General features: G+C 34.3%; 2 protein-coding genes across 3 annotated transcripts in view; one reads left to right on the forward strand and one right to left on the reverse strand.

Moving 5' to 3' along the window:
- LOC133206213 (malonate--CoA ligase ACSF3, mitochondrial-like) lies at positions 1–5,619 on the reverse strand. The gene is made up of 7 exons (XM_061342154.1): positions 4,878–5,619; positions 4,235–4,423; positions 3,478–3,638; positions 2,918–3,063; positions 2,155–2,274; positions 602–718; positions 1–383 (listed from the first exon to the last, which is right to left on the reverse strand). Exons 1-7 carry the CDS (start codon positions 5,562–5,564, stop codon positions 4–6), a joined length of 1,800 nt encoding a protein of 599 aa, XP_061198138.1. The 5' UTR covers positions 5,565–5,619; the 3' UTR covers positions 1–3.
- Positions 5,620–5,917: 298 nt separating this feature from the next.
- Positions 5,918–12,476, forward strand: part of LOC133205517 (triple QxxK/R motif-containing protein-like) — a 65,167-nt gene continuing 58,608 nt past the window's right edge. For both annotated transcript variants that reach the window (XM_061341345.1, XM_061341344.1), the window contains exons 1-2: positions 5,918–6,052; positions 6,284–6,369. In XM_061341345.1, coding sequence (XP_061197329.1) covers positions 5,989–6,052; positions 6,284–6,369 — 150 coding nt within the window. In that variant the 5' untranslated portion in view covers positions 5,918–5,988. The remainder of the gene's footprint in view (positions 6,053–6,283; positions 6,370–12,476) is intronic.

A 12,476-nucleotide genomic window follows, 5' to 3' on the forward strand; every position in this document is an offset into this window, starting at 1 on the left:
CACTCAAACACTTCTTGTTTGTCTAAAATATTCCTTTATAAGTCCCTTTTTATTGATTTTTCCCATACTATTTCTGGGAATTTGGTCCACAAATTTCACAATACTTGGCATTTTGTGTTTTGGTAATCTGTCTTTTGCCCATGTCTGCAGTGATTCTTGTGTCATGTCCGATGCACCTGGTTTCAAAGCCACAATGGCTGCCACCTTTTGTCCCCATGTAATGTCTGATACACCAACAACAGAACATTCCTGAACATCTGGGTGCTGAAGCAGTATATTCTCTATTTCTAAGGCACTTATCTTGAATCCTCCATACTTAATTATGTCCACAGAAATTCTTCCTTTAATTTTTACTACCCCATCCTCATAAACAGCCATGTCCCCTGTGAATAAATTAAAGCAAAAAAAATTCAAATATAAATAATCATGTATTTGACTATAGCTACATGTACAAAGAAAATCATTATCAAGAACCTGCAATAAACTTGAAAACACTATGAAGTGCATCTCATATTATGGCTTTTATCTGAAATACTACCATTGTAAAATTTGAAATGTTGAGATAAAAAAAGAAATGCTAGAGAAATCAGAGAGTTCAAACCTGTTTTGAACCATCCTTTGGAGGTGAAAGATTCGCTGGTTTTGAGAGGTGCATTCCAGTATGCACTGAATACACCTGGACCCTTAATTAGCAATTCCCCTTCATGTCCCTCTTTACCTGGAAACAGTACACAGCATTTTACAATACTGTAAACCAACTTTTATTCGTGTGCGAGAAATATTCGTGAGTTTCATGACCTACTTTAACTCGCAAATATTAAACGCCGTGAACCATTTATTTTGCTTTGTATTTGTATATAATAATTCCTCAGTTGCGAAAATTGATTTCAGCCTGACATATCGCGAATAAAAGTTGACGCGAATAATAGTTGGTTTACAGTATATGAAAACAGACCTAGTGGCCATGAACCTCACACATTTCTCTCTCTTCTTACAATGACCCTCAACATCAAGTCCAAAGATTCATCAATTCAAACAGCTCAGTATATGTATACTGATGCTTATTGCCATCTTAAAAATGTTTGTTGGCCCTCTCCCACTGACTGGCTAAAAATGGCCTGACTCCAGGGGTCATGTATTGAACAAACTTGAATCTATACTACCTGAAGATGCTTTCTTACTAATATGTCTAATCACAGCTTTGTTGTTCTTTACAAGAAATTTTTTTTCACCGACGTGGCGCAGTGGTTAGAGCATTTGCTCTAGATCGAGTCACAGTGTAGGGTGTATATCGTTACATCACGGGTTTTGAATCCCACTGCGGGACGCGGAGACCGGTCCTTGGGATGAGACCGTATAAACTGAGGTCCTGTGTCGCAGTAGGTGCTGGCATGATAAAGATCCCTCACTGCTCATTGGCCCTGAGTGCTGAGTATAGGTAAAAATTTGCAGCCCTCCACCGTCAAGTGGTGGCGTCTCAATATGAGTGAAAAATTCTCAAGAGGGATGTTAAACAACAAACAAACAAACAAGAAAAATTTTAAAGATTTTTTCTTATATATTCTAATGTAAAACTTTGATCTCTTATTGTGGCCCCACCCTACCCCCTGGAGTTATGATTTGAACAAACGTGAATCTACACTACCCAAAGTTGCTTCCATATTAATATGACTTATCATAGCTTTGCTGTTCTTGAGAGATTTTTTCCCTATTTATTCCTATAAAAGACTTTGATAGTCTAATGTAGCCCCATCCTACCTCAGGTGTTCATGATTTGAACAAACTTGAATCTACACTATGAAGTAAAGCTTTCACCTTGGTAATATCTTTTTCTAGCCCATTTGATCTTGAGAAGAGATTTTTAAAAGATAACTTTTAATTTTCTTAATTCCTAGTAAACATTTCCCCTAGAAAGAGGGTGTGGCCCTTCATTTAAATAAACTTGAATCCTTTTCACCCAAGGATGCTTTATGAAAAGTTTGGTTGAAATCTGTCCAGTGGTTCTAGAGAAGTCAAAAATGTGAAAAGTTTCACACAACACATGACAGACTGACACAGTCTTTCAGCTCAGATGAGCTAAAAACTTAAAACATAGTTCAAGTACATCATCTCAATTTATAATTCCTGTTTAAATATCCTTCAGTAGTACCTTACCCTCTGTAACTTTGACCTCTTCATCATTTCCTTCAGCTATCACTTCATATTCACCATCCACATAGGCATTATAATTCCCAATAATGAAACTGACATACTTAAATGGCAAACCAACAGCTCCTTTTACAAAAATAAAGGCAATTTTTACTTTGAATTTATATATAACTTAATGTCCTTAAAAAAAATCACATCTTCATAGAGAAAAAGAATGAAATGAATAATCAGGAATGGATTATCCGTAAGACAAAAGGATATTAGAAAAACACATGATTTATCTTCTTGCATGAAATCTGGATTAAATAATGCATTTTTCTTTCACTATGTTAATCAAACAGTATTTAGTCCAGTTTACTTACAGCTGACAATTCAATTTGTATGCCAAAAGCTCACTACACTGTGGTCAGAGCTATCTCTGTTTACATGTATATCTGTCATACCAGTATAATATGGCTTAATATCTCTATCCACTTACCTGGAACTCTTTCCCCTTTGTATGGATTGGCCAGAGCACATTGCTAACTCTGTCATACCATATATGGAGATCTCTTTCTCCACTTACCCGAACTCTCTTCCCTTTGTATGGATTGGTCAGAGCCATCCCTCTCTTAGTCATACCATATCTCTCAAGCATATTGTGGTCCGATATCTCTTACCTGGGACTCTCTCCCCTTTATATAGATTGGTCAGAGCCATCCCTAATTCCCTATCTCAGTCATACCATATCTTTCCAGTAGAGTATGCTCTGACATCTCTCTCCACTTACCTGGAACTCTCTCTCCTTTATATGGATTGGTAAGAGCCATCCCTATTTCAGTCATACCATATCTCTCAAGTATAGTGTGGCCCGATATCTCTCTCCACTTATCTAACACTGGAATGGGAAGCGGAGCAGATCCACTTACAAACAACCTTTGGATTAATATGTCAATATATGTACATTTATAACAAATATTATTTTTCATTGTCAACTTATACTTTAATAATGAATGGCAGTGTCTTTTTCAATATAGTATAGTAATACACTAAGGACTTACCAGTAGTGCATGTATTGGATTGAACTGCAAGATTTTTTTTTCAAATGGAAACATTTACAGTACTATGAAAGTTTTGTATTATCTTTATGACAAACAGGGATGTTATTACAAGGATAAGCATAACATTTATAACGAAAGTGATAAACAATAACACCATTAAAAAAAATTAATTACAACACCATTCCAATGTTAATTCAGAGTTGTAACTGGCTATACTGAATTACAGTTATAGTGAATTTCTCCTGACAGATCTCAAAAGATTACTACAAAGTTTAGACTGTACATGTACCGTAGCTTTTGGAGTTGTTCCTTTATAACATTCCTAATTTCCTCTGATGCATTTCCATACTCCTCATCATAATACCTGATCATAAGAGCGTACATGGTCGGTACACCCATGAATAGGGTAATGGAATTTTTTGAACTCTCTAATAATCTTTCAAGGACAAGCTACAAAATCAAACATTTACATCAAATATTTTTAATACCAATAGAATACATTGCCTATATACAATCAAACCTTGTTATCTTGATGGGAGCAAGAAATACTTGGAGATATCCGAGCGTTCTCAAAATCAAAGTTAAAAAACAAAAAAAAAAGATGATTGGGACTTCCCTCACATTGACATATCTGTGGTATATAAGATATCGAAGTTTGACTGTATCAATGTTCAACAATATAAATTAACTTTTAATGCTTGATGTTTGAAAGAGAAGAGTAGATTAAGGATGGTTTTAGCCCACCTTCCTCCTCCCCCTTTTTGGGCGAGACCAACAATATCGCTAAGATTAAAACAGCTATTACTAGTAATACATGTATGTCTCCTTTGCAAGCAGATGATTTTAATATAATTATTATCCATATTGATCAACACTCTGTTCTTCGTACATGGTATGTTTGGAATTAGTCCAATTTTTACCTGTACCAATTCTTACCTGTAGTTTTTTAAGACAAATAAAATATCCTTATTATATATTGTCCTTTAATTGTTATATTAAAATAATTTCCCATCCTATATAGCATTTTCTTGAAAAAAAAATCTTACCTTTGCATCAAACTTGGGTAACATGTAGACTGTAGCTCCACAGTACAGGGGGGTGAGTAGGGCATTCACCACACCATGGACATGGTTCAGTGGTAGAGTGTGGAGGATTCGGTCATTACCCACCCATCTCCAGGCATCAATCATTCCAAGAATGTAAATGTGCAGATTGGTATGTGAAAGCAGAACTCCCTAGATTGTAATCACAAGAATAAAATGTATCTTTTAGTAATAAATAATCCACTTGTACTTCCTTTGCATCTAAAAAATGCTGACTTTATACATGTGTATATAAATTTATTCTAGTATCTATTAAATTTTATACACTAATTAAAACACTTTCAAATGATAAACACAGCTATCATCTATTTTTAGATATATCTTGTTGATATATGTAACAAATATCCAATTCATGTACTAAAAAAAATCAATTTCTATTGTGAAATAATGTTTAAATTGTACATTTATATATGTTGAAATGCCTTTCGGGGCCCTTGACTGGTAAATAAAGTATCAGCTTGTATCTTGTACTGATGTATATAGACTCCATGATGCATGCAGATATTCAATACCTTAATGCATATCATCAATGATCATACAGTACAATACTATTTTTAGGGAAAAAATTGATAAATTATATAAGAACCTTAGGTTTTCCAGTAGTACCACTTGTATAGATCATAAGCGCAGGTTTCTGTAAAAGCCATTGCTCCCCATTTGCAAATTCCAAGTCATCATAACTTTCAAAAACAAGATTTTGATTGCTAGTGATGCTTTGATACACTACAGGAATTGTTCCCTGTTGTGAAAAACTGACAGCCTTTTCCCTGTGGTTTTGTGTGGTAAGTAAAATGGTTGCCTTTGAGTCTGATAAAAAATACTCAAGGTCTTCTTGTGGATAAGCATGATTTAAAGGAAGAGCAACGGCACCTAACATCCAAATAGCCCACAGCATGACCACATAATTTACATTATTGTCATAAAAGAATGCAATGACATTTGTTTGTTCCATATTCAAAGGATAAGCTTTATGAAGTCTTCTTGCCAAAGACACACTTTTTGTGTAAATAAATACATATGAATATGAATCTGAACTATCAACTAAAGCTGTCCTAGGGAAATACTCTGAAGCTTTGTATATCATGTGAGTGCAAGGAAAATCTGTCTGCATAGGATTTGACATTTTGTCTAACTTGTCCACCGCCATATATTTCGGCCCCCAGTGAAATGCACTGGATGTTTTTGATGTCAAGAACGTTAACGATGGGTAAAATTTCAATACTCGAGCTCGACTGATCTTCCAACAGTGTCGAGTATGTCGTAGGCAATTCATTTTCACAGACTACACATACAACCATACAATAAAAAAGTTTGAATAAGAAATCAGCGTATGTTAGTTAGCTGATTTTTTTTTCATGATCCTGAGATAATAGATCCATGATCCATGCCGCATCTTAACCTTTCTGTGTTTACAATGTGTAAAATACCAAACCCGATGAAATAATGTTTTCTTGTTAATTTTAAAAAGGAAAAGGAGAAGAAAAATAGTTTTAAAATGTATTTGTTTAGATTAATAATGATGCTTTAATACAAATTATGACAATACAAAATTTCTTGTTCTTTTTTTCCATTAATTCAGGTAAATTGCCTCCTTTCGGAAACTATACCCGGCAATTTGACACGTCAACCGAACCCGAATGCAATAGAAAATGGAACTGGGTTGCAGACTGAAATAGTAATCTAAATCAGACCTAAGAATGGGAAAGAAAGATGCTAGTGCCAATAGAGGCACACCAGTTGAAAAATACAGGAAAGATATAGGTACAAAATGCAAAATGGTTTTCTAGCAATTATGCCACAAAAGTTTTATGGATCAATATTATTTTTTTTTTTACTTTCTGTTTCACTTTACCTGTTTACCACTGTTTACACCGATGGCAGCAAAGGGATACTGGGGTGGTGGGGAAGGGGGATTTAGAGCCACTGGGTTCTTCATCAGTTTTATTCTTGATTATTTTTTAAAAATATTTTAATCTGATTTTTTTTCAACAGGAAAACAGGATTACAAAAAGAGTAAAAAAGAAGTGAAGATGATGAAAGACAAAGCTGATATGAAATCCTCAGCAATGGGAATAAAGGTACACAAGGGCTACGAAAAAAAATATACTGCTAATAAAAAATAGGGTCTTGGTAGACAGTAGGTAGAAATACATTTTTATTTTAAAATTATTTTTTAACATGTTTAAAAACAAAACATTTTGACCACTTATGAAGCTTGATCACTTTTTCTTGGTGCAAAATCTTTTTTCCATGCACCCTACAGCTCTCATAAATACGTGGTAGGGAACTTATGACATATAAAATGTTACATTTCAAATGAATTCATACAGACATGGCACAATTTCTTTATTGTACATATACATAAAAAAAAGCATTCCTGTCGGCACATAAAGGTTGGTCGAGTAACTGTACATGTAAACAAACTTTTTTTTCCCTTAGACCTAACAGTCAATATAGTTTTCTTGTACCTATAAGGCAAAATCAATTTACCTTAAATCCCTCAGAGAATTTTTAGTTATCAGAATGTGAAGAATTAACATATTTAACAGCTAGGTCTTTAAGGCAATTTACCGCCATTTTCAGAGGATAATTTTTATCTTCTGAAATCAGAGGATAGCAGTTCTAACATATACCAGACATTTCAAAACCAATGGTAGTGAACTCTTAACTAAACAGAGAACTCTAACACTTGTTTCTATTTAAATGAATTATGAACCATTTATTCTGGTTCTATTGCTGATTTCTCAACCAAATGGAAAAAAAATGTATAACACATTGATTAATACATGTATGATTATTAGATCAAAATTACGATGTTTGTATAATTACAGTCATTTATCAGTTTGTTGTTTTACAGCAATTACCTGTTTGTTTGGTTTATTAATATGCTCGGTGATCTGCAAATATGAAAATTTGTTAAATAGTACAGTAATTATAAGACCGCGAAACATAAACTGGCAAAATTGGAAATATACAGCTTATTGTCTTTTCCATCTGTTACAGTCAAAACATTTAATGATAGACAATGAAATGGGCAGGTACAATTCAGCACGGATGTCCGAGAAAACAATGGATTGAAATTTTAGTTTGAAATTCATTTTCAATCCACCTGAGCTGTTTTCAAATGTAGAGAAATGCAGGGGGTGGGGGTAAAAATTGTTGAGTCAGTACATGCCTTCACATGACAAAATATACCAGGTATTTATTTCTAGGATGACAAGAGGTATTTTCTTTATTTTTTTCTTCACTGAAAAATGTTTGACAATCAGAAACAAGGAGGGGTTGTCCAAACTAAAAATAAAAAGCTTTCTTTTTTATTTCCAAGATCGTTCAGCCCCTCCACCCCCACCCCCCAAAACATGCATGCACATACCTAATAGAAATCAAATATTTGTTCCTTTATATTTCTTTAAAATCACTGGACAGAAATTCTGATTTATATATTTTAACTTAAAACTATTTCAAAATTGAAACTAGATGCTGTCATGAGACAGTAATACCCGCACTAAGGTGTTTGCCTCTAAATGCACACTCCTTCATATTGGGCTTACCAAGGAAAAAGTCCAAATAATTCTATAATTTACACAGTACATGTATTCGTCAAATCGAGCATAAAATGCTCAGGTGACCATGTGACCCATGAACCTCTTATACGCATTTCATAATACTTAATTCATTACCAGTCTGAAATATCAGAATTTAATTAATGTTGTAAATTAGGTTTTAATAAAAAGGGGGGGGGGATATAAATTTTTGGCCCATAATTGGAACTTTTTTAAATTTATCTTCTCAACAACAAATAATATTATTTTAGTACAAAGCGTTTTTGATGAATTTATCAAAATGTGCAAACTTTTTTTAGTATTTGATTAGGCAAAAACCTCCTTGAAAAGCCATACCCAATCAATTTATATGTGTCCCCCCCCCCCCCCCCCCCCAATACACACATACACACACAATTTGCCTGTTTCTGGAAATAGGCCTAGATGGCAAAGTTATGTTAAAACATCGTTTGTTATGATAATTTAAAATTTGTTCTTGTACTGTACATGTATGTGAACACCTTTTTGAAAATTTCTACATCACATTGGGCTTGCGTCACCCTACCAGTACTAGTACTAGTTTTACCATTATCATTTTTAGATTGCACATGCCATGTGACATGGTGCAGCGTTACATGTATATCAGTGGAAATTAATTCATTTTGTGTTTTAATTGGATTATATTTCATGAAGTTGACAGGACCTATGACAGTCGGTAAGTACAAGTTTAAGTATAGATTGGGGTAAAATAAACCGAAATGCAAATGGTTAGGTTAAAGTTTAAAAAGGATCAAAGATCATCGGCAATCTCCTATGCAGAGTTGTCGTTCGTTTCTCTCTCAGACACTGAATGTATGAGCCGATCGTAGAGAGTGGATCATCGATGCCACAATAGACGAATTTCACATTCTGAAGAGTTATCTCCCGTTGTCGACATTACATTCAGTTACAGGCATAGATCCGGGAATTTTTTTCCGGGGGGGGGGGGGGGGGGGGGTCCACACCTCGGTCCAAAAAAATTCCAGCCCAGAATTTCCTGAGGAGTAAAAAAAAAAAACAAACAAACAAACAAACAAAGAAAATAAAAACAATGATGGTGGGGTCCATGTTTTTAAAGGGGGAGGGCATCCAAAGTCATTTTTTATTTGCTTCTGTAAATCAGTATATAGTCCTATTTAAATAACTCTGCAAATTCCAGGGGGGGGGGGGGGGTTCCAATCTCCCTAGCTGCTCCCTGTCCCTGAAATGACAAATGATCATGCGACTCCTAAATAGTAGAAAATTTTTCCATTTGACTATACATAATTTTGTTTCTTGTGTTATTATGTTATGTACATCTAATGGTTTAAGGTTATGAACCCTTGAGGTCATCCCCACTCTCTTGTTCATAATATGACTACATCAAATTAAATAGAAGTGCATCAATGATAAGATTACTTGACATTTCATTCATAAATTTGGGTCAACCTAGAATTAGGAATGAAAATCATTCAAAGAGATGGACCATTAAACTATTTGTATGTATTCACATTTTTTTTATGTCAAACCAAAGTATTAGACTAGTTTGCATACATGAACAAACTGGGGTCTGGGAAGGGGAAGGGGCAAGGGGAAGGAGTTATCTCTTTACGTCTTAATTAATTGTTGAAAATTCCTAAAATGAATGTTAACCTCAAATCCAACTTGTACGTCTTCATTATTTTTAAGTGGTGGTGTCTCCGTATGAGTGAAAAATTCCCAAGAGGGACATTTAACAACAAACATTAATGACTTAAAAAACACAATATACCTGTACATGTTTATTAGTCAATGGATATACTTCTGATCATATCTCTAGTTCTCCCTTGAATCAGAAATGATGATATAAATATTTTAAGAATGATTAAGAGTTGAAAAGGTTGTGCATTTTAAAATTCACTAAGCTCTGTGGTTGAATTAGCTATACCAGTTTAGCTTATTTTGCTACTCAAAGCACCTTGATTAACTATTTTTAATCATACTGTTTTCTGAAATGTGAAGTTTTTTCAACATGGATACAAGTCATACCTTTTCAGCTTCTGAAAACAATTAATGCATGAAAAAAAAAACTGCTTTTCAAATACTGTAACTCTTTCCAAGTACTAAATGTGATCATCAGTTTTTAGCTCACTTGAGTTTTTCTGGTTTTCTGATCACATTTTGTTTGTCATCCATCTGTCCGCCTGTAAACTTTTCACATTTTTGTCTTCTTCACTAGAACCGCCGGGCCAATTTCAACCAACCCAGCCACAAAGCATCTTTGGGTAAAGGGGATTCAAGTTTGTTCAAGTGAAGGGTCACACCCTCTTTCAAGGGGGGATAATCAAGAATTAGTGAAAATTTGGTGGTATCATTTTAAAAAAGTCTTATCAAGAACCACTGACTGGGCCCAAAAAGTTGAAACTTTCTTTACATAGACAGTGTAGCTTCAAATTTGTTAAAATTATGACCCACTGGGGTAGGATGGGGCCACATATGGGGATCCAATGATTTACATAGAAAAATGCAGGGGATTTTTTCCATCATAAATCTTCTTCTCATGAATAGCAAGGGCATTATTGTCGTCCGTTTTCACAAAAGGGACCTAGGGGACATTAAATCTCATTTGTCTGTCAGTCTGTCTGTTTGTCAGTCTGTCCATCTGTCACAATAAATTTAACCTTGGTCATAACTTCTGAATAATAAGAGATAGGGATTTCATATTTCACATGTACATTACCTACAAGAACTTTCTAAACATACCATGATTTTTGAACCCATGACCTTGACCTTGAAGTTTGACCTACTTTTCAAAAAATTTAACATTATTTCAAATGATCATTTTGAAAGAGAAAAGATAGGGCGTTCATATTATACATGTATATTACCTGTGACAAGACCTTTCTAAATATATCATGACTTTTGACTCTGTGACATTGACCTTGAAGTTTAACCTACTTTTCAAAAATGTTATATTTCCTTATAACTTTTGATTGAGAAGAGATAGGACTTTTATATTTGACATGTACATTACCTGTAACAAGATGTTTCCAAGCATGCTATGACTTTTTACCCCTTGACCTTGATGTTTTACCTAATTTTCAAAAATTTTAACTTTGGTGATTACTTTTGAATGACATATGATAGGGCGTGCATATTTGAAACAATATGTCATAAATAATGGCATCCCATCCACTAGGACACGGAAAGCAGGGGACCACAATTCTTTGAATTTGCTTCTTAGTCATTTTGATATGGAAACATCCTCATATAGTGTAGATTCAAGTTTTTTATGCCCTGCCATGAATATGGCCGAGGCATATAGTGTTTGTCATGTCCGACTTCAATAAAACGTCATATGCTGATACATACTGATGTAAGCTTTTCAACTGCATCAAAATTTTTGACCTTGAATTTTCCTTTGACCTTGACCTTACTTTTCTTAAATTAGTGTCTAGATCAGTTTTGAATAAACAATTCAAGATATATTTATCAAACTTCATATGCTGATATAATTATACTGCTGAGAGATATCAATTGCATCAACTTTTTTGACCTTGACTTTTCCTTTGACCTTGACCTCACTTTTTTAAATTAGTGTTTAGGCCAAACAAAAAAATATGTGTGGTTCCGGTTACACTTCCAAAAAAATTAGGGTAGGTAGGTAGGGATTTTTATTTTTTTTAATTTTTTTTAATTTTTTTTTTTTTTAACAAAATGATTTTCTTAATTTTTTTTCTAAATAATACCTATCACTGCTTTGCAAATGGCATTTAGATGTGGTGTGATAATATACTAGTCAATATTGGTAGGGGACACCTACATGCTAGCTTGCTTTGGATTTAACACTATTAAACACTTGCACTATGTTTTGCAAAGAGGCCGTCATTGCTGAAACTAAAACTTAAACTGGAGCCATTGATGGAAATTGGGGGAAATTCCGGAAAAATATGAAAATTGCCAAAAAAAAGTTTAGGGTCGGGGGTATAAAATAGGGAAGGTCGGGTAACCCGAACCACACATATTTTTTTATTTGGCCTTATCTACATTTTAAATAAACCATTTCTGATATTTTTGTTGAACTTCTATGCTAATAGTAAATACATACTGATATAAGTTTTTCAACTGCATCAACATTTTGACCTCAACCTTTCCGTTGACCTGACCTCTCTTTTCTCAAATAAGTGTTAAGCTCAGTTTTAAATAAATCATTCAAGATATTTTTATCAAACCTAATATGCTGATATTTATTAGTGAGAGCTCTTCCACTGCATCAAAAACTTGAAAATGAAAATTCCGAAACCTTACTGCACATCAACATGACACCACCAACCATCTCCAAAAAGACGATTAGGCTACTGTGTAAAATGTAAGAAGAGTTCTGGGAACCAGGGGTTTCTTGCATAAAAAACGTCATATTTCGACCCTCATTTGACCCCCAGGGTGAAAATGAAAATTCCAAAACCTTACTGCACATCTATAGGACACCACCAACCATCTCCCAGAAGACGATTAGGCTACTGTGTAAAATGTAAGAGGAGTTCAGGGAACCAGGGGCTTTTTGCTTAAAAAACGTCATTTTTTGACCCCCATTTGACCCCCAGGGTGAAAATGAAAATTCCGAAACCTTACTGCACATCTGCAGG

Source organism: Saccostrea echinata, unplaced genomic scaffold (assembly GCF_033153115.1).
Source record: "Saccostrea echinata isolate AGI-Se365-2 ecotype Australia unplaced genomic scaffold, CSIRO_AGI_Sech_v1 ptg000054l, whole genome shotgun sequence".
NCBI lineage: Eukaryota > Metazoa > Mollusca > Bivalvia > Ostreida > Ostreidae > Saccostrea > Saccostrea echinata.